Raw genomic sequence first — 27,947 nt, forward strand, 5'->3', positions numbered from 1 at the left:
TATAATTTGATCTCAATCAGAAACCTATCAAGTGGCAGATGCAGGATTTGGACATAGATACCAATATAACTCTGAGTTGACTTCCCCTAAATTTCAAAAATAATGCCTTTGGTCTCATGGGAATATCATTGCCCTTCTACTCAGGAGTCTCCCCAAGGCATTCTTCATGTCTTTGTTTCTCAGGCTGTAGATGAATGGGTTCAGCATGGGAGTCACCACAGCATACATCACTGCCGCAATCCTGTCCTTGCTGGCGGAATCAGCAGTGGAGGGAATGAAGTACACCCCAATAGCAGACACATAGAATAAACAAACTGCGGAGAGGTGGGAGCCACAGGTGGAGAAGGCCTTCCACTTCCCCGTTGCCGATGGGACATTCACAATGGCAGCCACAATCCGGACATAAGAAATGATGATTAGCAAGGGGATCAGGATGGTTAATGCCCCTCCCCAGTAGATCAGCACACATTGGTTGGCATAAGCATTGGAACAAGAGAGCTTCAACAAGGAGAGAAGTTCACAAAAGAAGTGGGGGATGATGTTGTCAGTGCAGAAAGACAGTTGAGCCAAGAGAAGGGTGTGGGTTAGAGAGTATGAATGAGCGAGGATTAGGGACATGACCACCAGCAGGATACAGCATTTGGGATTCATGACCAAGGTATAGTGAAGGGGGTAGCAGATAGCCAAAAGCCGGTCATATGCCATCACCGCCAGGAGGAAAACATCTAGACCAATGAACCACAGGAAGAAGTAAATCTGAGAGAGGCATCCAGTGTAGGTTATGGTACGCCTGTGAGCCTGAATGTTCACCAGCATTCTGGGTACTGTGGTAGATGATAAGCATAGGTCAGTGAGGGAGAAGGTCGCCAGAAAGAAGTACATGGGAGTGTGGAGGTGTGGATCAGAGCCAATGGCCAGGATGATGACAACGTTCCCCACCACGGTGACCAGGTACATGCCCAGGAAGATGCCAAAGAGGAGAGGCTGCTGTCCTTGCTGCTCAGACAGGCCCAGGAGGAGGAATTCAGAGACATCAAATGTGCGGTTTCCTGGCTTCATGCTGCTGGTGTAACCTAGGAGTAAAATGGGAGATAACACTTCAATGCTACCAAATACAGCAAAGTCTCTGCTCTTGTGTAGATAATATTCTAATCACGGGAGACATATATTAGACACACAAACAAACCAAAAAAAAAGTGCTAAAATATAAACAAAATATGATAACTAGCAGATTACTTTAAATGTGTGGTCAGCAAGGAACTATGGAGGAATGGATAGCAAGGAGCCAGCCAAGAAAAGAATTGAGTGGAATTGTGTTTCTGATACAGGGAACAGTAATTGCAAATATGGGATGAGCACATGTGTTTGGAGAAGCAGGAAGAAGGCAAGTATGGTTCAAGTAATGGAGCGTAGTAGGAGAAGAGACTGAGGAGATGGGCAGGAGGAGGTCACATAAGACCATGGAGTCCACATTCTCAGTACAGAGGCCTGAGGGTGTGGACAGGTGTTTAAGCAACAGTCATTATCTGATTTTTGGTATGAAAAGATCATTCTGCTACTGTGGAGAGAAGGATTGTAGGGACATGAGTATAAACAGGGAGCAAGAAAACACATATGGGATTCAGGGTAGGGGGATAGAGTGAAGTGGATGGCTTCGGCTGTGTATTAGAGAGTTTAGTGACTTGCCCAGGGAACTGTAATGGGTGGATCTGGGCTCTAGAGCAAAAAGCTTTTCACTCCTCCAGCAGCTGTAGCCTCAGAGATAGAAATAGTAAACTTCTCTGAAATAAACAGGAAAGAATTAAGGTGATTTCCTTTATCGACTGGGACCATTTAAAAATTACATAGCTAAGAGAATCAAAGAAATGATCTCTAGACTATTTCTCAAATGACAGAATTTCTGGAATGTCCTGTAAACACAAGAAGACTGAGAAGAGAGGTGCCAGAGATATGAGTAACTCTCAGTTATTCCTAGGAGGAGAATGAAAAAGGCAAAGGCTTCAGGGACCATTTGCAGGATCGTAGGTATAAAATCATTTACGATGTGTTTACTGTGTGCCAATGACGTCTGTCATTTAATCCATACAAACTGCATGCTAAGTATATTTACCTTACCTTTTCATATCGGGAAACAGAGAGCTCTGAGAAGCTAACTGACCAGCCTAAGATCAGACAGCTAATAAGAAGATAAGTCAGTATTAAAACTATGATCTCTCTTCTACCAAACCTGAAGTTATTCCATTATGCAGTTCTACCTCCTAAGGCAGGCAGACCTTTATTTTCTCATGATTGCTATAGATATTTGTCAACTACTTTGGGAATATAACTCCATGGAGTAGATACATCTTTTAGATGCCTCCGCAGTGGGTCTGGGGAGCCATGTTTGTGATCTTTCATCTATTCAAATATTTATTGATTGCCTACCTTATGCCAGGAGTGCCTATGGGTTAATCAAAACAGGCACAGTCCCTGTGCTTACAAGCTAATTGGCAATACTGACAATAAACAATTAAACAGGTAAACATACAGTAAGAAGCTCTGATTCGTACTGAATAAAAGAGACTATCACTGAGAAAATATAATTGGAGGGCCAAATTTAGATTAGAGCTCAGGGAAAACTTCAAGAAAAGTAAATATAATTCAGGAGCCAAATTAGTAATTAGCAGCATCAAGAATAAAAGGAAGAAAAGTAAGGATATAGATTTTCCAGCATACGTGAAAGTCCAGAGCTAGTAAAAAGGGCTCGGCCAGCATGGGAAGACCAGGGTGACGGGAGAATAGTCAGCAAGATGGTAAATTGCATGAAATATGACCTGGGCTCTTTGACCACAGGCGACTGAACCATGGACTCAGCTGACTGAAACTGAGTCAGTTAGGTTGTCTTTTCAAGACTTGGAGTTGGTCATCAAGAGAGTTTAGCCAGTTAGTTTGGGGCTCTGAAGATAAAAGTTCACATAGAAATTGAAGTTCATGTAGAGTTGGGAAGAGAGCAGCATCCTGGCCACCCCAGCCTTGTGTAACCTTCATTAAGAGGAACAGAAACTCAGATATATCTGCACACAGAACATGGGAACCAAGTTGGGAAAGAGAACAGTTAAGAGGCATGGCATTCCAGAAAGACATAGAATAGCTGCCTCCTGATTTTCCAGTGTAATTTTATTCTCTTGAGTCTTTCCCTCCATAATAAGGGGCAGAATGATTTAGTGCTCAAGAGTGCACACTCTGGGCTAACACAGACCTGGCCGTCAGTCCTGCCTCTGTCATCTATTAGCTGTGGTAAATAAATAACAAAACATCACAATGATCACAGCAACGATAGCAAGAAGAAGAGTTAACAAGTATTGACTGTTAACAGCCTGCCAGGCACTATGCTAAAAGCGTTTTGCTTATCTTATTGTATTTTCACTATCTTATGAGATGAAACCTCTATTTTTCAGATAAGAAACGGAAATATAAAGAGATGAAGTGATTTGTCCCAACGAAGCCTCTGGTGAGTAAGTAAAGCCTAGACTCGAAGTCTAGTCTGTCTGATTCAGTACTTACCTAACCGATTTCGACCAGTCTCAGATGTTATGAGCAGTGAGGTTCGGCCGCCTTGACACTTGCCTTTTGTACAATGGCAAATTCACATCACAGTCCCGTCTAGAGACTCCGTCTCTTCCCCTTATGGAATGGAAATGAAATCCGGTGTTGTAGGCAGCTGCAGTAGATTTCTGGGGTTGCAGTAAATGGAACTGAGAGGGCCTGAGGTGGTTCGCGCTGGGAATATTTACCGGGTTTGGAGGCCTCAGTGTTCTCATTAGTGGGAACAGAGACTAATCGTCTCCAAGTCCCTACGGAGAGGGAAGGGCACTGCTATTTTCAAGTGGGATTCTTGTTCTACTCGCAGACTCTCAGGGAGGCACTGCTCTGAGCCTGCTGCTGTTGCTCTATGCACTTCCATCTGTGACTCAGAAGGAAGAACTTGGGTAACAGGTCCAGATGGAGACAGCAGAGATGAGGCATCTATTTCCTTATCTAAACTTGACATAGTCTTAGCCCAAGTTATTCTGGCCAACATTTGAACCCTTCTCTGTGTTATTATCCTCATCAAGTGCAACTAAGGTATCTTGGTGGAACAGAAATTCTTAAATTTAATGTAGATCAATCTATCAGTTTTGTCTGACTTATTTTGCTCACCATTTTGTTTGTGAGATTCATCAGTTCTTAGTGTGTATTGGGTTTATTTTCATTCTGTTCTATTATGTAAATATACCGCAATTTTTAATCCATTATAATATAGACGGGCATTTAGTTTTGAGCTATTATGAATAGAGCTGTTGTGAATATTCTTGTAAATATCTTTCACAGAATATTTTTACAGAATATTACAGAAATAGATATGCAATTCTTTTGAGTACCTACCTAGGAATGTAAATTCTGGGTCATGGGGAATACATTAGCAGATGCTATCCAATGGCACTTCAGAAGGCTTACACCAATATATCACAGTAGTTCCTCCTCTTCCAGTTTCGCTTTCCATGGTTTCAGCTACCTGAGGTCAACCATGGTGTGAAAATATTAAATGGAAAATTCCAGAAATAATTCATAAGTTTTAAATCGCATGCCATTCTGAGTAGCATGACGAAATCTCGCACCATTCTGCTCCATCCTGCCTGGGTGCAAATTATCCTTTTGTCCAGTGTATTCCCGCTGTAAAGCTACCCGCCCATTAGTCACTTAGTAGCCATCTCAGTTATCAGATCGACCATCTCGGTATCGAAGTGCTTGTGTTCAAGTCACCCTGATTTTACTTAATAATCCCCCCAAACCATAGGAGCAGAGCTACTGGCAATTAAAATATGGCAAAGAGGATCCTTAAAGTGCTTCCTTTAAGTGAAAAGGTGAAAGTTCTAGACTTAGTAAGAAAAGAAAAAAAAAATCAGATGCTAAGGTTGCTAAGATCTACAGTCAGAACGAATCTTCTGTCCATAAAATTGTGAAGAAGGAAAAAGAAGCTTGTGCTAGTTTCGTTGTGGCACTTCAGACCACAAAAGCTGTGGCCACTGTGGGTGATAAGGGCTTCGTTAAGATGGAAGAGTCTTTAACTTCGTGGGTGGCAGGCATGAACGAAAAACATGATGGCAACTTGTTGCGTCAGCGCTGAGCCTGTACAAAGACTTCAGCAAGGGGTCCCCTGAAAGGAGTGACACCAAACCATTTACTGAAAATAAGGGAGAGTTACAGACTCTGGAATAGCTTTGGCGTTTTATCTCACATCATCACAAGAAAGATGAGTATGATAGAATATTTTGGGGAAGAGAGAGACACGTTCACATAACTTTTGTTATGCTATACTGTTGTAATTGATCTATTTAATTATTAGTTATCGTTGTTAATCTCTTCCTGTGCCTAATCTATAAATTAAATTTTATCTTAGGCCTGGATGTACAGAAAAAACATACTGTATATAAGGTTCGGTACCTTTGAGGTTTTGGGCATCCAGTGGGGGTCTTGAAATGTATCCCTTATGGATAATGGGGACCACTGTACTCCCATTTGTGTTGTAAGAGGTTTTTAGTTGCTCCACATCTTTAGCAAGGCTTAGATTGTTAGTCTTTTTATTTTATTTTATTATTTTTTTTTATAATGACATTAATTAACAAAATCAAAAAAGTTTCAGCTGTACACTGTAACAGTAAGGCATATATATATATATATATTTACAATGTGTGTTCATCTCCCATAGTTAGATAGCTTTCTGTTGCCACATATTTGACCCCCTTTACCCCGTCTACCTCCCCCTCCCTCCCCTCTGGTAACCATTAGTCTATAGTCCATGTCCATGAGTCTCTGTTTGTCCTATTCATTTGTTGCTTTTATATATAAGTGATATCATGTGATGTTCAACATTTTCTGTCTGGCTTATTTTGCTTAGCATGTGTTAGTCTTTTACGTTTTAGCCAAGTCGGTAGATGTGTAATGGTATGTCATGGTGGTTCTAATTTGTATTTATTAGATATTAACTGGAATTTGAACAACTTTTAGTATGTTTATTGTTCATTTGGTTATCTTCTTATGTGAAGTAGCTATTCATATCTTTTGTTTATTTTCCTATTGCGTTTTCTCCCTTTTCTATTGATTTGAAGAATCTTGTATATTCTGAATTTGATTTCTTTGTTGGATGGATGGATGGGTCATGGATGATAAACAGACAGACAGACAGACAGAATCTTCTCCTACTCTGAGTTGCCTTTTCACTATCAAAACGATATAAATGACATGTTTTGATGAACAACAGATCATAAAGTTAATGTAGTCCAATTTGTCTTTTTATATCTTTATGATCAGTACTTTCTGTTTTATTTTAATCTGGACAAGTGTATAAAGATACTCTCCTATGTTATTTCCAAAAAGATTTTGCTTTTTATATTTTGTATTTAGATCGGTAATCCTTCTGGAAGTAATTTTTGTTTATGATGTGGGTTGCAATTCATCTTTCTTCCATATAGATATTCCGTCACCCCAGTACCATTTGTTGAAAATGCCATCCTCTCCTCACATATATGTGTATATGTGTATAACTATATCCCTACAAATCTTATATGGAGAAGTTTTATTTCTCTTGGATAAATACCTAGGAATAGAATTGCTAGGTCAAGCATATGGTTAACTTTATCAGAAACTGACAGACTTTTCCAAAATGGCATTATGCACTACTACCAGCAAAGTATGAGAGTTCTCATTTCTAACATCCTCACTACCACTAGATATTGTCAGTCATTTAAATTTTAGCCATTCTAGTGGGTTCGTTAAGGTATCTCACTGTGGTTTTCATTTGCATTTATCTAATGACTAACGATGTTAAGTATCTCGCTTGTAATGATTTGCCGTATATCATCTGTGGTGAAATATCTGTTCAAATCTTTTGCACATACTTTTTAAAAAAATGAGTTGCTTGTCTTTTCTGTATAGTCTGGATTCAAATCTTTATTAGAAGTATGTTTTGCAAATATTTTCTGCCAGTCTGAGGCTTGCCTTTTTATTTTATTAAGCGTTTCTTTTGAAGAGCAGATACATTTTGTTTTTATGAAGTCCTTTTCTGGTCATGGTATTTTCATCCTGTTTTAGAAATTTTTGCCTACCACATGTTAACCAAGATTTTGTCCAATGTTTTTTTTAATAGTTTCATAGTTGTAGTTCTTACACATTTGGCCCATTTCAAGTTATATTTTATATGTGGCGTAGAGCTTAGTCCAGTATGACTGGTATCCTGATATAAAGGGGAAATATGGACACAGACGTGCATACAAGGAGAACATATGGGAATATCAGGACAAAAATTGGAGTGATGCTTATACATATGAAAGAATGCTGAAGATTGCCAAAAGACCACCAAAAGTTAGGTGAGAGGCACGAAAGAAATTCTCTCTCATAGTCCTCAAAGGGAATCACCCTTAGTAACATCTTTGATCTTGGACTTCTAGCCTTCGGAACTGTGAAACAATAAATTTGTGTTTTTTAAGCCACCCAGTTTGTGGTACTTTGTTATGAGAGCCCTGCTATGGATAGTTTCATTATGTCTTCAAATTCATGAATCTTTTCTTTGGTGGTATTTAATTTTCTGGTAAACCCATCAAGTGTATTTTTCACATTCTATGTATATTTTTTCAAACCCAAAAGGTCAATTTGTGTTCTTTTGTGTGTGTGTGTTGTATGTTTTTCTTCCCAGGATATTTATGTTTTCCTCTGCCATATTAAACATATAGAGTATATTTATTTATGACCGTTTCACGTTCTTTTAATTTTTTTAAATCTTTGTTATTTCCATGTCAGTTTCCACTGGTTAATGACTAATATGTTCCTGCTTCTTTGTATGCCTGGTAACTTTTATTGAGTGTCAGACACTAAATTTTAGGTGTATAGATTTTAAGTTTATTTTTACTCATTTAAATATTGTTGGACTTTGTTTTTGAATGCAGGTTTTATTGGATATGACAATAAAAACTTGATCTTTTTAAGGCTTCTTTTAAGCTTTGTTAGGAAATGAATAGAGCACTCTTTCATCTATGGATAATTGGACTCCACTATTGTGGGAATACTTTTCGAAGATTTGGTGTAAGGCTTTTTCCACTCTGGTTGCTGGGACACAAACTATTCCCAACCTTTTATGAACTCTAGTGAATGTTTCTCCTAGCCCTTTTTAGTGACAATTTCTTCAGCCTCAGGTAGATTATTTACATTATGAAAACTCAAATTATTGTAGATCAGACATATTAACTTAGGGAAGGAAAAAAGATTTTATTAATAAATGTTGGAGAAATAATCAATTGGTACTCTTCTCCATTCTGATCTTGTTCTAGCGTACCTTCCCCTATGTCAAAGGCTGGGAAGAAGAAAGGAATACTTTTCCCAGACTCCTTTGCAGTTCAGGTCCTGGATGTGAATTAGGTTCTACCGAATGCACTTATGTGAAGTTTGAGATATTGAAATGAGGTGGAGGGCATCCTGGGATTTTTTGGCCTTTTTTACTGTCAGATGCCTTCATGGAGTCCAGTTATTAAGTACATAGATGCTCAGAGGCAGTTGCATTGGGAGTGGCAGCTGGAGCCCACCTTTCTGTGTCCAGTCATCAGGTTAGTGGGAGGCAAGAGGTAGTTTTGATTTTGATTCCTGATACTGGGGTTGCAGCTGCGCTGATACGTTCTTGAATTCAATGGTTCTAGTGGCAATCTTCTGATACCTCTCCTTCTTGGTTGCATAAGAGATAGACGTACTCCACACAGCTCAGATTATTACTGTTCTTAAGATTATTTTTGGAGATTCATTCAAGAGCCTGTGATCCTGTAACACTTTCATTGACTTTGCAAGCACTTAATTCTCTGATTTAACGTCATTTCTGCTTAAAATGCCAATGGTGATTTCTTTTTCCCTACCGAGAACCTTGATTAATACAATACATAATAAAATGTAGACTTAATCCTGGAATAATTATGACACCAGGCCCTTATGTTCACGTGGATAGATTGAAAACTTCTTCAGTCCCAAATGAAAACATCACAGCCTAATTCTAATACAGAAGGAAGAAAATTACTTTCATTTTCGAAATACTTCATTTTCTCTAAGAAGTCCTCTGTCTCCCTTGTAGCAGAATATATGACAACCTCATCTAGCATCTGTTTGCTGACAGCATGGAATTTGCTGGCAATTCTCTCTTAAAGAAGTGAAAGATTGATTTTATCTCCAGAACAAACTCCAGATAACCAAAGTATAGATATTGGCTAAAATAAGTTGATATAAAATTTAAAAATCTATTTAAATTTATGATTATCAAAGTTATATTTTATCATAGAAAATATGGGAAATACAAATTGAAAATTGATGTGGAAGAAAGAAAATGATGATCATGCATAATTCTATTATCTTCGGATGACCACTCTTAATATTTTGGTGTATTTTATTCAAGTTTTATTGGCCAAGTATTATGAATAATGAATAATAAATTCAATTATAATTAATTTTCATGTTAACCCTATTCTGTATTAAAAACACATTATCAAATAATTGGAAAGTCCACACAATAGTCCATCACTTCAATATAACATAAATTGATTAAGCCCAACAACTAAAATTGGAATGGTTTCTTTTTCTCTTATGAGTAATATCATTAGACATAAATTCTTGACGATATTTTTTTTTTTACTATTTCCTAGATCAAACTCCTGGAAGTGAAAGAGTAGGTCATAGGGTACAAATATTTTTAGTGCTCGTATTATAGATTATCAACTATTCCCTGGAAGTCTATGCCAATTTATATTCTCATTTCCAGCAGTATTTGAAAGTGTCTCCCTTACCTTCTTCTATATAACATTAATTATTGTCATTTAAAACCCCAATTATAATATCGAATGGTATTTTAATATATAATTGGGATGATATTATTTCTCAAAGTCTTTATATTATGATTCTGTACTATGTCAAGGAGTATTTCCATTCTCAAAATTTTGTTAATTGTAATTAGCTATCTATATCCCACAAAATATAGTGGAATTCTTAGGTATGATAGAAAGTCTCTAAATTTTTATTTACAAAAAAAACGCTTTTCCTAATTAAAACATATTCAAGTTTGATTATAGGTTTTAAAATGTCAAATGAAGCACATAACGTCTGGGGGCGGGGGGTGGAGGGGAGTAAAGCACCAGTGACTTTTTTATTTAGAATATATACACTCTTCTTTTCCAACTCATTTCCTCTACCTTAACAATATCCTCTTTATGTTCTGAGTCTTTTAAGGGGTAGAGGTGGTTGAAAACACAAGAAAAGAAGTGGTCATGCTGTATTCTGCTATATTCCTGCACCTCACATTTTCTGAACTCAAAAATGTCTCCAGAAATATCCTCTCCATTTGAGATTTGTTTGGTTTTAAAAGTTCACCTTTGAAAGTGCAAATGGTCCTGTGGAAGAATGAACCTTATTTACAAATCAAATGCATACCTTTGAAGGGATACAATCATATTTAGCTGAGTGCTCCAGGAATGGAGTTTTGATCACAATCACTAGGAGAGTTTATTGATACAGGGCAGAGAGCAGACTGAATAGACGTCAAACGGAAGGGTGTTGCTGCATGATGGGAGGGCTAGGGTAAGCATAGTAGAGGTAGGAAATTAATTCACAAAGAGGGGGATATTACCAACAAACACAAAACTTGCTTTTTCTGATCTTTGCTTTGGTACTAGAAGTGGCAGTAGTAGATTTCTGTGGTCAGGTCCAGGTAACCTAATTCAAGGTCAGGATAATCTAGTCTGGTTTTCCCCAGTTCTCATTGTTCCCACCCCTTCTATCCAGGAAGAAGGGATAGAGGGAAGAAGAGAGGATGGCCAAAGGGAAATGCACACAGATGCAATCTTTTTCCTTTACAATATTCTTCCTCTAAAAGAAGATCTACATCTAAAAGTCACACTGTCCTTTTTAAAAACTTTGTCCAGGACAAATGTGATCTTGAACTTTGGAAAATTCTGTTTGGGTGCTTCTTTATCGCTCAGGGGTGATTTGCTAGTCATTGGAACATTTTTGTGCCAACCCCCAAATTTCATTTCCTGGTTCTAAAAATATCTACATGTTTTGAAACATAGAGATATAAAAAGTAATAATCCTACTGCAAGGTTTGTGACTTCTTAGAACACCAATTTCCACCAAACTACTTTTCATCAAGTTATTGACCTATAATTTCCACCATACTTGATTTATTTATTTTAGGAAATATTTTATGAAAGAACCCAGAGAATGAATTGTGTACTTAGTACAAAATTGACACACAATATGTACACAACAAATATCGACTCCTTTTCAGCTATCCATTAAATAACAGAAAGGAATGCTTTCAAGTTAAATAAACAAAATATTAAAGAAAGGACATAAAAATGTATATTAATTTAATTCTTTATTTCCTATTATGATCATTCAATATCTGTCACAAAGTGGTATAGTAAAAAGAAGATGAGTATAGAATCCAGCTTACCTGGTTTGAGGAAGTTATTTAGCATTCGGAGTCATAGTTTCCACAATTCCGCCTCAAAGAACTAATAAGGAGCACAATGAGTAACATCGTAGGTGCTGGATAAATGTTTGTATTCTCGTCCCTTCACCTCACCCCATGCCCCGCAAGGGCAGAATTACTCGGCTCCAGAGTGTACGTCATACATTTTCGTTTACTCTGGCTAATGTCCTGGATTTAGAGATGAAGAGGGGTAATGGTGTCCTGCTCTTCACTGGGATCAGGAGAGAGACTGAGGCAGAACATCTCATTCTACTGCCAAGTAAAAGAGTGGAAATACCCTTTTTGTTACACCCCTAACTCAGAGTTACCTGATAACCTTTCCTTAAAGTCAGTCCGAGAGTGGTGGAATTATTGAAATGATGGAGGACAGGAGTTGATCAGAATACCAGGATCAGGTATCACTGTCATGGCAAGAAGAATGTTTTCCTACCACCCCAAAGTTTACCCAATGCCTCCTTCATGTCTCTGTTCCTCAAGCTGTAGATGAATGGGTTTAGCATGGGAATAATTACCATATAGAGAATGGCAGCCCTCTTCTCCCTCTCTGCGGAGTGAGTTGATGGAGGAAGTAAGTACACACCCATGAGAGAGCCATAAAAGAGCAGGACCACTGTGAGGTGAGAACCACATGTAGAAAAGGCCTTCCACCGCCCTCCAGGAGATGAGATGCCAAATACAGCCCAGGAAATGCGGACGTAGGAGAAAATGATCAGCATGAGGGGAGTGGTGAGGAACATCAGGCCCATGGTGATGATCATCAGCTCATTGATGTGGGTATCTGAGCAGGCGAGCTTTAGGAGAGCACTGGGATCACAGTAGAAATGGGGGATGGCCTTGTGGGCACAGAACACCACCCGGGTTAGCAACAGTGTGTGCATCAGGGCAGGACAGTTGGTGAGCACCCAGCACATGCCCAGCATTAATACACAGAGCTGGAGACTCATAGCTGTGCTGTAATGGAGTGGCTGGCAGATGGCCACGTAACGGTCGTACGCCATCACAGCCAAAAGGCAGTTGTCGAGGCCACCAAACATAAGGAGAAAATATAGTTGTGCAAAGCACTCAGAATAGGAAATGGTCCAACTCTGGTTATAAATGTTGGCCAGCATCTTGGGGATTGAGGCAGAAATGAAACAGGCATCAGTTAATGATAGGTTGGCCAGAAAGAAGTACATGGGAGTGTGGAGGTGTGGGTCAGAGCTGATGGCCAGGATGATGAGCAGGTTCCCCATAATGGTGACCAGGTACATGCCCAGGAAGATGCCAAACAGGAGAGGCTGCTCCTCGGGCTGCTCAGAGAGTCCTAGAAGGAGGAAGTCTGAAACAGCAGTTTGGTTCACTCTGTTTGGTTTCCCCATCCCTTGTAGTTCTCATTACCTGTTCAGATAAAACCTCTCTGTGTGTCAATATTTAATTATCAAATCAATTTACAGATATGCATCTCTATAGCTAGAAATATGCTGGGAAAAAGGAGAATAAGTGGACCTTGCCAATGAGTATCTCTGGATCTCCTTGGGGATGTAAGAAAATGCCCATGGAAATGTAATGTACAGCATAGAGAATATAGTTAATAATTTTATAATAACTATGTATGGTGTCAGGTGGGTACTAGACTTATCAGAGGGATCACTCCGTGAGCTATAGAAATGTCTAATCACTATATTGTACATCTGAAACTAATATAATATTGTATGTCAACTATAATTAATAAAAACAAAATGAACATAATTAAAAAAAGAAAGAAAGTACCCATGGGACATTTAGAGAAGAGTCACAATAGTCATTTCTATTCATTCAGTCACAATAGTCATTTCTATTCAAATACAAATTTTGTTTTCTATGCTATCATAAGGTCCAGAGAAAAAAGGATCAGTTTGACCAGAGAAGTCAGTGTACACTATTGGAGGAGGTGACAATGGGGCATATACTTGAAGGCAGGATTGAAAAAGTCATTTATGCTTACCAATTGAAAAGGAAATGCATAATCACCATCACTGCCCCTCATCGCACTACTACACGCACACACACACACACACACGCGCACATGCGCACACATACTTTTTACACGCACACACGCACACACACATGCACACACGCACACACATGAAAGGACAAGATAACCTTCTCTCTTCCTCTCTGCTTGCCCTCCAAATCCTAGAACTTGACCTCATCCATTCAGCTCCAGTGCCTGTATTCTTCCCTAACTGGAGGCCTAGGGTATGTAGGATGAGACAGTGAGGGTCAGCAATGTCCCATTCTCCCCATCCACTGTTAGGACCTCCCTCCACAAACAAGACAGAGGCTGCTACACCCCTCCATCGCCCTCCTTCATCCCTATTCACTTCCCCTTTTGCTCCTCAGCACCTGTATTTGCTCTGGGAACTGACATTTCAGTCCCCCTGAGCTCTTGGGCATCATCATGATCAGTACGTATTTGCAGAGGCTTGCTATAAGTATAGACACCTTGATGGTATCGTTTTATTCTTCACAGGGCTATTAAGTAGGTATTATTCTCGACAACTTTGCAAATGCTGAAACTGAATCTCAGAGATGTTTGATGTTCTCAATATCAGATAGCTAGCAAATGGGAGTCAAATGCAGGTATGCCTGACTCAGAAGCCTATGCCCTTTTCACCCCTACACTTGCTCTATGTTGCTTTGATATTTACCTTCCATCAGAGGAAGGAAAGGTGAAAGGAACCAGGCTCTGGTTTCTGGGCTTGAAAGTAGCCACTGTGTTCTTCTGATCTCCTAGGATTCAGAGCAAGCTGCTTTGAGAGGTCATTTCATATTGGCCTTGCAGAAAGTGTGACCTTGGCAGCTTCTGTGAATGTTTTAGTGCTTTAGTGTTCTTTGGTTTATAAAGACGCTTCTGATCTTAGAGACTCAGATCATCTATCCAAGAAATTGGATATTGGGCTATGATGGTATATGTGTGTGCGTCCCCCACTCCTTCCAGATTCTCACCTGTCTGAGCATGGATTGGTTTCAGACATCTTCAGATTCTCTCCTCTGGATGGAAAATTCACAAAGAGAAACTGACTTAGTACGGTTGGGGTCTGTTGCATCCAGGGTTCATTAGAAACATCTGGAGAGTATAACTCACTTCCAGCTTCCCTGGGTCGGAGAAGACCGGAGTCTTTCTTAGGGTTTTAAAGGCTCCTAGGACAGCATCCCCTCAAGTGCTCATTAGAGCCAACCTCAGTGTCACTGTGCAGCCTGTTCTTTAGCCAACTCAGGTTGGGTCCTGGGGGAACTGAGGGCATCTCTTTTCCAGGGGTTAAGGTCTCAGAGGTGGGTCTTGGGAGTATGACTCCGAAGCCTCTCACTGGGATGCAGTGCACTCTAGCGTGACCAGCAGGCCTCCTGGGACCCCTGCCTGTGCACTGGACATTTTAATGCCTGTCTAGTGCCCTGGGTAAAACTGGATTAAGGGAGACGTCAAGACCACAGATTATAACATGACTGTTTCTGCCGGTGATTTCCCAAAGCAGAGTAATCCTTATATGAAGCAATCCCCTCGTTCCTAAACTCTCAATTAAATGAGGCAGCCTATATAAAGCGCACTAGCCATAATGTCGGATACACAGCAGCTGCTAAAAATATTACGTCTCCTGTATTTTTATTAATACTAGCTAGTCCTTATTGGATACTTTCATTACATGATCTCAATCATACAACAAGTTTAGAACGTACAGTCGTGAAAACTGAGGCCCAGTGAGGATAATGACTTGACCAAGGTCATACAACCACTAAAAGGTGGGGGTGGAATTCCAGACCAGGCCTGCATGACTCTAGAGCCCGTACTCTTAACCACCACCCTTTGTCCCAGTGTCATTGCTGGTTTTAATCATTAGCAATTTCATAGGTATAAAATAATCTCATTGTTCTAACTTGCATGTCTTTGGTTACTAGTAAGATTGAATATCTGTTTTATCTAATTTTTAACCACGGATAAGTATTCCTCAAATTATCCTGTTAATATAGTTGTCGTTCTTTATTTTTTTTTTTTCTATTAGGGTGTTTTGTTTTTTTTTTCTATTAGGGTGTTTGTACCTTTTTAAATGAATATTAAAGGGAATAAAACAAAATTAAGTACTTAACTCAGTGGTTTTTTTTTTTCTGTCCTTGCTATTTCAATATGTATAGAAGTTTTAAAAATTATTTGGATAGTCAAAATTGACAGATATTTGGCTTTGTGATTTTTTTCCATTACTTTTATACTGAAAAGTTCTTTCCCTGTCATAGATTAGGGCAATCTATTTAGTTATTTTTTTCTAAGTTTTAAATACTACATTTAAATTTTTTAATTTACTTGCAGCTTATGTTGTGATACCGTGAGAGAAAAGGATCTACCTTTATTTTTGGTATTTCACACACAGCTAGCTTTATGAGTAGCATTTCTTTAATAACTCATGCATTCTCCATTCATTTGTTAGGTCTGAGCATCTATACCTGGTCCTTTCATGTCACTTAGGCTGCTCACAGCATGGCAGCAAGTTTATGAAAGGAGGTGTCTTGAAAGCAGAAATTCTAAAAGGCCAAGGTGGAAGCTGCATGGTTTTTATAAAACTTAGCTTTAGAAATCCTAGAATCTCACTTTTACTTTCTTCTGTATGTCCAACAAATCACTGAGGCCAGGCCAGTGATTAAGGGAAGGAAGTTAAGCTCCATCTCTCCATAGAAAGAATAGCAAAGAATTTTTGGCTTTCTTTAATTTGCCACCAATTATTTACATTCTTCCCACATTCAAAACAGACTCACTCCTTCCCAAGAGCCTCAGAATCTTACTCCATTGCAACCATCAGGTCAGTGTCCAAGATCTTGTTATCTAAATGAGGTCCAGGTGAAAATGAGGCCTTGGATATACTTCCCCGTGTTCTGGTCCTCTCAATCTGAAGACCTGGGAGTGTGAGAAAGTTATCCCCTTGCCCCTTCATACACCCCTAACATGACAGTAATACAGACATGTGATAATTGCACTAGACACTCCAGATCCTCCATGGGAGAGGGAGGGACAGGGAGATGGACAGGAGCACATTAGTTCTCATTGCTGCTGATATGCCACTGATGCACATATCACAATTCACCTAGTCTACTGTTAATAATCATTTATTTTTTTTAAATTTTATTTTATTAGTTTCAAGTATATAGTACATTGGTTAGACATTTATATAGTTTATAAAATGACCCCCCTATTTGCTCTTTCTCTCCTCTGGCTCTCCACCTAGCCATTACATTAGAGCTAACTGCATTCCCTATGCCGTGCTCTCCATCCCTGTGACTGTCTATCAACTACTAATTTGTACTTTTTTAACCCTTCACCCCATTCTTCAAGCCCCCTCGTCCCCCTCCCCTCTTGCCATCACTAGATTGTCCTCTGTATTTGTGAGTCTGGTTTTGATTAGTTTGTTCTTTTCGTTCCTTAGATTCTGCATATAAGTGAAATCATATGGCATTTATCTTTCTTTGTCTGACTTATTTCACTCAGCATAATAACCTCTAAGTCTGTCCATGTTATTGCAAATTGTAGGATTTCACTTTTTTAAATGGCCGAACAATATTCCATTGTATACATGAACCATAACTTCTTTATCCAACCTTCTGTTGATGGGCATTTAGGTTGTTAATAACCATTTAGATGATTTCCAGTTTGATATTTTAAAAATAGTGGAGATATAAACATACTTATACACGCCTCTTGTGGAATGTAGATACTCATATTTTTGAATATATGCTTAGTAATAGAATTTGAGGGTTCTGGGTTTTGCATGTGTTCAGCTTTAGTTTTTCTGAATGGTTGCCCTGTTGTGATAACGCTGGGTATGAGAATTCTGGTTATAGGCTCTTTCATTTGAGCTCTTCTGGCTGCAGTAACACACTGTAGGTCAAGTTTAAATTGTCCCGATGATGTTGAAAACATTTTCACATATTTATTAATATATATATGTTTTGTGATACATCTTTTCAATTCTCTTGGGTTTTTTCTTTTTTGATTCGAAAGGTCTGATGTATACTGTATACAAGTGTTTTGTGACATGTATAATGTCACATGGAAAATGTCTCCTCCTCTGAGGGTTAACTTTCCACTCTCTTATTGGTGTCCCTTGATAAACAGAAGTAATTAATTTTAATATAGTCCAATTTATTTTTTCTTTATGATTATGTTGTTTGCATTCTAAGAGATATTTGCATACAACTTGATTATGAAGAAATTCTCCTATATTTTCATCTAAAATCTTTATTATTTTATCTTTTATTTATATGAACCTATTTGGAACTGGTTTTTATAAAGAGCATGAGGTTAGAGTCAAATTATATTATTTTCCATTTGTATATCCAATTAACTCAGATGATTTATTGAGAAGATCATTTATTCCCTGTTATGCTGAAGTATCACATAGATAATTTAGGTGATCCCTTATCTGTGAGTCTATTTCTATACTCCATTCTGTTCCATTGGCCTCTTTGTCTGTCCTTGCCCAATACCACATTGTTTTAATTATTATAGTTTTATAATAAGTGTTGATATCTGGTTGTATATATCCTCTAAGTTTATTTCCTTTCAAGGTCCCTTGGACTATCCTTAGTATTTGTGTCTTTATATGAACTTTAAAGTAGCTTTTCAGTTTTCTCATACCACAAAACCTGCTGGACTTTAAATGTGATCTCATTAGTAGATAGCTAATTTGGAGAGAATTTATGTTCTTGTAATGCCGAAACTTTCAATTCATGAATATTATGTATCTCTGTGCCTACTTTAATTTTTTTCAATAATGTTTCAATAATATTTTGAAATTTTAGTAAAGAGGCCTTGTATATTTCCTTAAATTAATTCTTGAGTATTTTTTTTCTAATATAAGTAGTATGTTAAAAATTTTTGTTTTTTATTTGTTTATGGCTGATATACAATGAGTTTTTATATATTGTCTTTGTATCCAGTGACCTTGATGTATTCTTTTCTTAATTTAATAAGTTGTAGTCTACGGCCATGCCACCCTGAACACACCTGATCTCCTCTGATCTCGGAAGCTAAGCAGGCTCGGGCCTGGTTAGTACTTGGATGGGAGACCACCTAGGAAGACCAGGTGCTGTAGGCATAAAAAAAAAAAAAAAATTAATTCAATAAGCTATAGATTTATAGTGGCTTTTTAAGTATAAAATCAGGTCGTCTGATAATAATAGCAGTTTTAGTATTTCACTTTTAATTTTTATGTATTTTTAATTAAATTTAATGGGGGGTAAAATTGATTAATAAAATTATATAGGTTTCAAATGTACAATTTAACAGTACATCATATGTATATTGCATGTGTATTCACGATCCAAAATCAAATCTCCTTCCATCACCATATATTTGACCCCTTTTACCCTATCTACCTTCCCTACCCTTTCCCTTTGGTTGTCTGTGTTTATGAGTTTTTGTTTGTCTTGTTCATTTGTTCATCTTGTTCATTTATTGCTTTCAGTTTTATATCCCACATATGAGTGAAATCGTATGGTTCTCAACTTTTTCTGTCTGACTTATTTTGCTTAGCATGATAATCTCAAGGTCCATCCATGTTATCACAATGGCAGTATTTTATCTTTTCTTATAGCTGAGTAATATTCCATTGTACATATGTATCACATCTTCTTTATCCAACATCTATTGGAGGACACTTTCCATGTCTTGGCCACCATGAATAATGCTGCAATGAACATCGGGGTATAGTACATCTATCTTTTACAGATAAATAGTGTTTGGGTAGACAACACCAAGAAGAGGAATTGCTTGGTCACATGCTAATTCTATTCTTAATTTTTTTGAAAAACCTCCATACTGTTTTGCATGATGGCTGTACCAATTTACATTCCCCCTCAACCTCTTCAACACTTGTTATTACTTGTCCTGTTGATAATAGCTATTCAAACAGGTGTGAGATGGTATCTCATTGCGGGTTTTGATTTGTATTTCCCCAAGAGCTAGTGAAGTTGAGCATCTTTTCATATGTCTCTTGGCCATTTGCATGTCTTCTTGGAAAAAGTGTCTGTTCAGGTCCTCTGTACATTTTTTAATTGGATTGTTTATTTTTTTATTCTTGAATTCTATGGGTTCTTTGTATATTTTGGATATTAGGCCTTCATCAGAGGCATTGTTTGCAAATATCCTCTCCCATTCTGATGGTTTTCTCTTTGTTTTGTTGATGGTTTCTTTTGTTGTGCAGAAGCTTTTTCGTTTGATATAGTTAGTCCCATTTATTTAATTTTGCTTTTATTTCCCTTGTCTTTGAGGTCAAATTCGTAAAATGCTCTCTAAAACCAAAGTCTATGAGTTTAGTACCTGTGTTTTCTTCTATGCAATTTGGTGATTCAGGTCTTATATTTAGGTGTTTGATCCATTTGAGTTCATTTTGGTGTATGGTGTTAGATAGCAATCCAGTTTTATTCTTTTACATGTGGCTCTCCAATTTTCCCAGCACCATTTATTGAAGAGGCTTTCTTTTCTCCATTGTATGTTTTTGGCTACTTTGTCAAAAATTATTTGCCCATACATACAAGGGTTTTTTTCTGGCTTTAATTCTGTTCCATTGGTCTGTGTGTCTGTTTTTCTGCCAATACCATGCTGTTTTGATTATTGTCACTTTGTAGTATAATTTGAAGTCAGGCAGTATGATACCTTCGGCCTTGTTCTTTTTTCTCAGGATTGCTTTGGCTATTTGGGATCTTTTGTGATTTCATATAAATCTGATGATTTTTTGTTGTTGTTGTTCTACTTCTATTAAAAGAATGCTATTGGTATTTTGATGAGGATGGCAATAAGTCTCTATAATGCTTTGGGTGTGCTATCTTTCTTAATAATTACATTTTAAATGGATGGCCCCCAGGTCCTTGAGAAAGTCATTTTTAGGTTGTAAAACTGGCAGGAGCCTGAGAGAAGATTTACATTTTAAAGGAGCAGAGAAAAAAATTAACATTGCAGTTTTCTGAGGTAAAGCTCTAAAAAAATGGAGATGCATGGTCCCCGGTCAAGAAGAAACTGTCTAAAGTTTATTCAAGTTGAAGACAACGTGAAGACTGCCTTGACCACCACTCTCTCACCTATATGGTTTCCAACTTTCGAAATTTTGTTCCTGTTGTTTGCTTTTCATTCTTCTCTGTCCTCGTGGGTTTTTTGTCTTTTTAAAAATCGCTTTACTTTTAGTAGAGCTGTAAGAGAGAGTGAAATTAGGTGCATGACTTTAATATAACATCTTTAATCAGAAGCATGAAAATTCTTTGAAAGATATGTCATATGCCCCTAAACTGTTTGTAGGTGTGAATAATGGCAGCTTCCATTCTTTAAAGGAAGAGCTTAGGGACAGAAATCTTGTTTGAGGGGGCAGCTTAGGAGATTTGTTTCTATACGAAGTCCATTTTTGCCATGGATTATGGTTACCATTTAACCAAGGGAAGTAAAGCTTTCAAAAAAATTCTAATGAAGCAAGCACTAATTTGGTCTATTATGAGAGATACAGAGGAAATTGAGCAATTATGAGTGTTAGGTCTAATAAGGCTCCAGGGAACTTTGTCCCCCTGACTCCCTGTCTATAAATGCCCAAGGTAAAGCCCTGTTCTGCCTCCTCCCAGCATTAGCCTGAGAGCCAGCAGCTCTCTGTTTCGGAGACTCTCATTTCAGATTCAAGATACGAACTAGAACACTTCAGAATTCTGAAGACCTTAGTTGAGTGGAGTCAGAGTATCGTGTGTCCCAGATAATCTTAAATGCTCATTACAGACCCTCTTCTTTCTGGTCTTCTGTGTTTCAGCTGATGAATGAACGGTGATTACTCCAGCCTCTCCTTTAGACCAAACGTTGGCTTGGCTTTGCGATCCTTTGTTGATCTCTTGGTCTCATCTGGAATCCTAGTCTATTTCTCACTTTCCTTCCCCCTCCACCCCGCCAAACATACTTTTTTTTTTTAACTCAGTTTAGCAATCTGACTTTTGCTTCTGGCAATTTTCCATCTGTATTTATTATTATTGACCTTAAACCCTGATTCCAGTTAATCTCATCACAAAGATTGTCAGGAAGAATCTGAGCTCTTCCCACTTTCCTTCAAAATTAAGGATATCTACAATGCCTTCTCAGTAACCAGGGTAACAGTAAAAAGAGAAGCTTGAGGCAAATGGTTGCAGGTAGGTTCAGCCTTTGGAATAATTTCTCCATCATGTCCATACTAGCTCTTACCTGTTGGCAGACACGGTAGATGAAGAAGCAGCAGAGGTAAGTAAAGGGACCTCATCACCCTGAGAAGACAGAGGCAAAGGTTGTCCCGAGGTTCTGGAAGCACCTCATTATTGTCTCTAGGATCTATAGTTTTCTCAGGCTATAGACAGGATGAGGGATGAAAAATCTTTTAGAAAAAGGAAGAACAAAAGGGTAGGGCAAGAGATATCAGCACAAGAACAAAAGGTAAAAAGATGGGCTTACAGTGGAGAGTTTTGGAACCTTTTTAGAGGATTTGAGGACTTTTCTGATGTTAACTGGTTGGTGCCATAGGAATAATCTGACCAAGGCATTATTTGCCAACAGAGGTAATGAAAGAGATGCATCTCTGCCCTAAAATAACTTGAAGTCTCTTTGAGAGCCTCAGTGGAATTGAAGGGACATACTAGCTAAAGGTAGATCTGGATGTCAGGAAAGTATAGAGTTGTACGCCGGTTCGCATCATCCTCCTCTTGACAAGATACACAATCATTTGGGTCTTAAAAGAACCTCTTGCCCTCCAGGATGTGGTTATTCGGATGTTTCCCAGTTAGAGGAGTTCAATCTTTGTGAGGCATCATATTCACCATGGAGAAATGGAATAGGTCAGAAAATAACTAAGCCTGTGGCTTTCTGATCACTCAGAAAAGTTGTAAAGCTCTGATATAGGCTCTTCAATTAATATAGGGTTAAGGAGTAGATAAATATGCAGTAGAGCTCAGATATTGCTCTTGCTAAAGTTTGAAGTATTCAAAATATGAACTTGAAAATATGAACAATGAATGCTTCAGTCAATTGGTTATTAATTTGGAGATAACCTTTTCTTTAGGTGTGGACATTGAATAGAAATCGGGAATAGGAATATATTTAGATTTGTAAGATACTGATGACAAAACATAATGAAAAATGGAAAAATAGCTGACATAAGAAAGTATTGGCGCAGGGGCCTGGATACTCTGCTTCTCCTGCCATATCCTCCTCTAAGGCACAGTGTAAACTTTTTCAATCACTTCACTTTTCTGAACCTTAGCTTATTCATCTGTCAATCAAATGGAAGGGTTGAACTAAATTAATTTTTTTAATCCCTATTAAGCATCAAGATACTTGAGGAGGGTTTAGTTTTAGTTTTAGTTTTTAAATACAGGTACCTAGACTGTATCCTAGAGAATTTAACTCAGTAGTTCTGAAGATTATGTATTTTAAACAAGCATCTCCCTTGATTATGATAAAGTGATCCACAGACCAATGTTAAGGGACCTCTGGACCAGATTCTGTGGGTTCTACTAGTTTTTAAACTTTGTTGTTCTTTTATTTAAAAAAAAATATATACAAGATAAGAAGGGCAAGTGAAGCTAAAGACATCAAACTAGGAATATCGAGAGATTAAATATAAATGCGGTGTTAGAAAATCACTTTCTCTCTGTGTTGATTGATGATACAGTGTCTGGTGTCCAGTGTTATGGGTTTGAATTATGTCTCAAATATTTATGAACTGTGGGTCCTTGTGCAAATTACTCTGACATTCTTATCTTCAGTTTTCTTCTCTATACAATGTTAAGAAGAATAATCTCTGCTTTCTGGTGTTTAAGGATTAAAGGAGACAGTCTGTATGAAATGCTTTGTAGAATGCCCGACATAGAGCAAGTGGCTCGTAAATGTTAGCTGCAAGATGATGATAATGATCATGATGATGATGCCAGGGACAAAAATTCAAACAGTGAAAAGATGCAGAACTCCACATTTCGTATTTCAGGAGAAATGATAAGAAAGTAAAAGGAGATGATTCCTTTATATGCTCTTCACTCTAAAATGAGATACTTTCAAGGTTTTCAAAAGAATTTTGTATGGGTTTATGGGCTACCAAGAGAATATACAATTTAGCTCACTTCCATCTACTCGTGTATCCATGTTATTGCGATGATGAAACCAGTATGGGGCTACTGACCCCATTCAAGGCCAGGGTTGAACGTGCCCAGAGCCTCCTTAGAAGTGTATCATCCATATAAAAGACTGACCAGAGGGAAAGAGAGAGGAAAGGAAAAAACTGCAAGCATCCTAAGAAAGAGAGAAAAGAAGTCGGGTCAGATTGGAGGTAAAGTTAGGACTGGGGATGATAATAAACTTAAAGGAACATTGGGAGTTAGAAGATTTGGAAGTCATATTTCAACATGTAGAGCTCTAGAAGAAATCTAGCATTCTAACTGTCCTTCCTAGCTTCCAGATGCTACAGTGATGGAAAACCAATCCAGTGTCTCTGAATTTTTCCTCCGAGGAATATCTGCATCACCAGAGCAACAACAATTATTCTTTGGTATTTTCCTGTGTATGTATCTTGTCACCTTGACTGGGAATGTGGTCATCATCCTGGCCATCAGCTCTGACCCACACCTCCACACCCCCATGTACTTCTTTCTGGCCAACCTGTCTTTTGTTGACATGGGTCTGACGTCCTCCACAGTTACTAAGACGCTGGTGAATGTTCAGACTCAGCGGCATACCATCTCCTACGCCGGCTGCTTCACACAGATGTATTTCTTCCTGATGTTTGGGGACCTGGACAGCTTCTTCCTAGCCGTGATGGCCTATGACCGCTATGTGGCCATTTGCCGCCCTCTCCACTACTCCACAGTCATGAGCCCTCAAGTCTGTGCCCTGCTGCTTACTTTGTGCTGGGTCCTCACCCATGCTGTTGCTCTGACTTACACCCTCCTTGCGGCTCGGCTGTCCTTCTGTGTCGTTGGGGAAATAGCTCATTTTTTCTGTGACATAACTCCTGTCCTGAAGCTGTCGTGTTCTGACACCCACATCAACAACCTGATGGTTTTTGCCTTGGGAGGAACGGTACTCATTGTCCCCTTTATCTGCATTGTCATCTCCTACATTCGCATCGTATCGGCCATCCTGAGGGTCCGAACTCCCGGTGGGGCCGGCAAGGCCTTTTCCACCTGCAGTTCCCATCTCTGTGTTGTCTGTGTGTTCTATGGGACCCTCTTCACTGCCTACCTGTGCCCTCCCTCTGTTGCCTCTGAAGAGAAGGACATTGCAGCAGCTGCAATGTACACAGTGGTGATCCCCATGTTGAACCCCTTTATCTACAGCCTAAGGAACAAGGACATGAAGGGGGCCCTTAAGAGGCTTCTCAGTCGCCGGAGAGTTTTTTCCTTTTAGGAATAAAATGGCAACTTTGAATGAGAAGATATAGGTTTGGAGTCAGACAAACTTGATTTCAGTTTGAGTCTGCCACACACAAACCATACGACTATAATCCTATTACCCAGCCTCTCTGAGACTTGGCCTTCTCATCTATAAAATGGAGATAACAATCGATATCTAATAAGATGACTTAGGGGATTAAATGAGATAAACTATAAAATGCATCTAGTATAGTGCCTAGTAATAGTAAGTTTTCAATAAATGATAGCTGTTATTATTACTACTGTTCTCACTATTCACCCCTCCCCGACTCAAAGTAAAAAAAATCTTTTCTCTGAGATTCATTCAGTCAACAAATACCAGACACTTACTATTTGCTGGGAGCTGTTATAAGTGCTAAAGATGTAGCACTGAACAAGACAAAGTCCTTGCTTCCATGATATTTTCATTCTAGATTATTAATTTGTCAATTATAAAAAAATTGAGGCTCTCTGTCTTGTTTATAGCACCAAATGGAGATTAAGACAAAAGAGAGAAAGGATGGAGTTTACATTCCAGGATGCAGAATAGGTCGACTTCTCCATCAGGAGGCTGAAATTCAGTGTTTATATTTCAGTGCTTGTTGCTCCACTTCCCACAGTTTGCCAAGATTTCACCAGGACGGGCATTAGAGCACGCGTACTGCCTCTTCCTCCATCTGATCAGAAATGTTCAACGCCAGCATCCTTTTTGTATCTAGTAGGTGTGAACACTGCAAACCTCTTTCCTTATTTGCCTTCAGGTTTGCCTTCAGGTAAAAGGGGCACCAACATCTTAAATTAGTTGAGAGATAGCCAAAACTACACGTATAGGCATACAGGTGTTCTTCTACCTCCAAGAATCTTGGAAATATTTTAAAATATTATTGAAAAAAAAATAAAGACCACATAATTTTAATTCCTCACTTTCCTCTGCTATGACCAAGTATCCACTGACTGCCTAACCACCCCCCTGCAACCACCACCACCACCACTGCAGTTTGTTTCTCAGATCTAACCTATCTTAAAATGTTTCCCTATTCCTGTATTATTTCAACAAATAATTATTGAGCATCTTTCATGACTCAAACTGCCCCAGGGGTCCGCAGTTGGGGAGTACAAATGTGACTCACTTAGAGCACATTTAGTAACTGAGGCTTCCATTGGTTGGATGACCTGGAAGAGGACTTCTGTTCTCTTTGGATCCTCTTTCCAGATAGTCTCTCTAGGGGTTCTGGGGTGGGGTGAGGAGGGCCTTCTCAGGTGACCAGAGCTGGAGCTGGTCGCAGCCCTGCATTCCTTCTGCGGTCATCTCCTCGGTCTATAACTCTCCCTTCATTTCATCGTCATCTATTGTTCTACAGACTGTGGGCCACTGATATTCTCCTCTGAGACACTGACTTCCAACTCGCTTCTGTCCTTTGAACTGGCAAGAAAATATTCTCCACTTCTTGTAACCGGCTCTTTCAGGACAGGGTTCCCTGGTAGAGTTCTCAGGCCCTTAGTGACACAGTTTGCGAACACAAGGGAGGCCGAGGTGTGTGATTACAGGACACAGCCTCACACTATTCCTGAGGTTCACACCCCTCTGATGTCCTGGACCCACTGCTCAAACTGGCCCAGCAACTCCTACCTTCCAGTTTCTCTAGATGGTGGTTTCTCTAGATGGCCTTCTAGTTTCTCTCTCTATTCTGACCTTCGGGGTATCTTAATGCATCAACAGTTCAGTACATGTTTGAACCCTGTTTGGGGCTGGATTTAAGTTCTTTCCCACAGGCCCCAAGCAAACTAGATGAGACTGGGTGTCCATCTGGTTTCCCCTGTATCGTTCTGTGTCAGTTAGGAATGAGGTCAGCATGTGCAAAGATCCACGAAGGGACACTGTTGCCTTTCACTGTTCAGAAGTCTAGCATTCTTAGATGCCACTCTGCCCAAACAGTTATCACTGTATTCAAAGTTCCAAATTTATTCTTCCTTGCTACATCCAGTTACACTCACCCCCAATCCCTAAATTCAAGCGCTATTCCTTTAAGGTAAACATATTGATATTAAAATAAATCACAATGAAATACAAATTGTTTATAAAGCTTTGCATTTTGGTTGTGTAACGTGAGTAGGATGTGCTTTTAATTGGGATCAGGAGTGTGTAGCGGGAGGTGATGAAGAACTTCCTGGTGCCTCTTGCCTCTCTAGGGAATATGCCTTTCTCCTACCTGGGACCCTTTTGAAAAGAGCAGATGGTCAGAAGCTTGCTCCTTCACTTCCTTAAGACTGTTAAATCTAGTCCAAATTATTCAGAGTGCCTAGCCTTCTGCTGTGTTCTTAAATATCAGTTCACAGAGCCACAACTCAAGAACAATCCTTCACTCTGCCACACTTCCTGTCAGTTTCCAAGACTATCTAGTCTACCTTCAGAGATTTTCTCTTCTCGATCCCCATGCCGTTGTCTTCATTCAAACACACGTCATCTGTTACCTGGATGTACAATGAGCCTGTCCCCAGGCTCTCAAATCCATTGCCAAACCCTCTCGCGCATTGGTTACCTGAATAATCTTTCTAAAACACAAACATAATCATCCCCAGGTTTAATCTCTACTTCACCTCACCTCCAGCCAGCGGCACCCCATTACCTGCAAGGCAACATCTAAACTCCCTAAGAGCGCATCATAGCTCCTTTGCGATATAGTCCTCGTCTGCCTGTCTAGACTCATCTCTCGGTGCTCCCTTGACTTACACACATATGCTGTAGAAACACCAATGTTTTTACAATTCTCTGCTATTTCAATGTCCTCATACTCTCTCTGTTCCCTCTGCCAAGACTGCCATTTCCCCCACTATGTGTTATGATCTTGAGCACCACATTCAAAACCCGGCTGAAGGGATGCTTCCTCTGTAAAGCCTTCGCCGATATCCTGGCTGCGTTAACTATATCCTCTGTTACGTTACTACCATTCATTATAATTATGTCGTTGTCCCTAAGCTTCAGTTTCCTCAGCTGAGAGATGCAGATAAT

The 27,947-nt window shown here is 39.0% G+C and overlaps 3 protein-coding genes and 1 non-coding gene across 6 annotated transcripts in view; 2 read left to right on the plus strand and 2 right to left on the minus strand.

The window, feature by feature from the left end:
• Nucleotides 1-27,947, plus strand: part of LOC120610957 (olfactory receptor 1J1) — a 149,093-nt gene that overhangs the window by 103,336 nt on the left and 17,810 nt on the right. The window contains exon 2 of one of the 2 annotated variants that reach the window (XM_039873294.1): nucleotides 3,438-3,490. Coding sequence is in view for 1 of the 2 variants with exons in the window: in XM_039873293.1 (XP_039729227.1) it covers nucleotides 23,997-24,487 (491 nt within the window). In the remaining variant the exon portion in view is untranslated. Of the gene's footprint in view, nucleotides 1-3,437; nucleotides 3,491-23,801; nucleotides 24,488-27,947 lie in introns of those variants that run through there. The other variant, XM_039873293.1, reaches the window with a different exon arrangement.
• LOC120610960 (olfactory receptor 1G1) lies at nucleotides 39-3,898 on the minus strand. Of its 2 annotated transcripts, XM_039873298.1 has the most exons (3): nucleotides 3,774-3,898; nucleotides 3,544-3,663; nucleotides 39-1,073 (listed from the first exon to the last, which is right to left on the minus strand). In XM_039873298.1, the coding sequence occupies exon 3, from the start codon at nucleotides 1,057-1,059 to the stop codon at nucleotides 115-117; it is 945 nt and encodes a 314-aa protein (XP_039729232.1). In that variant the 5' UTR covers nucleotides 1,060-1,073; nucleotides 3,544-3,663; nucleotides 3,774-3,898; the 3' UTR covers nucleotides 39-114. The 2 variants fall into 2 exon arrangements, with proteins under 2 accessions (XP_039729232.1, XP_039729231.1); XM_039873297.1 differs by having other exon boundaries at nucleotides 3,544-3,879.
• On the minus strand, nucleotides 11,904-12,985 carry LOC120610959 (olfactory receptor 1N2). Its single transcript, XM_039873296.1, has one exon. The coding sequence runs from the start codon at nucleotides 12,892-12,894 to the stop codon at nucleotides 11,941-11,943; it is 954 nt and encodes a 317-aa protein (XP_039729230.1). The 5' UTR covers nucleotides 12,895-12,985; the 3' UTR covers nucleotides 11,904-11,940.
• LOC120610968 (5S ribosomal RNA) lies at nucleotides 18,518-18,636 on the plus strand. Its single transcript, XR_005655037.1, has one exon. It is a non-coding gene; the product is annotated as a 5S ribosomal RNA (ribosomal RNA).

Source organism: Pteropus medius, unplaced genomic scaffold, assembly GCF_902729225.1.
Source record: "Pteropus medius unplaced genomic scaffold, Ma_sr-lr_union100, whole genome shotgun sequence".
Lineage (NCBI taxonomy): Eukaryota > Metazoa > Chordata > Mammalia > Chiroptera > Pteropodidae > Pteropus > Pteropus medius.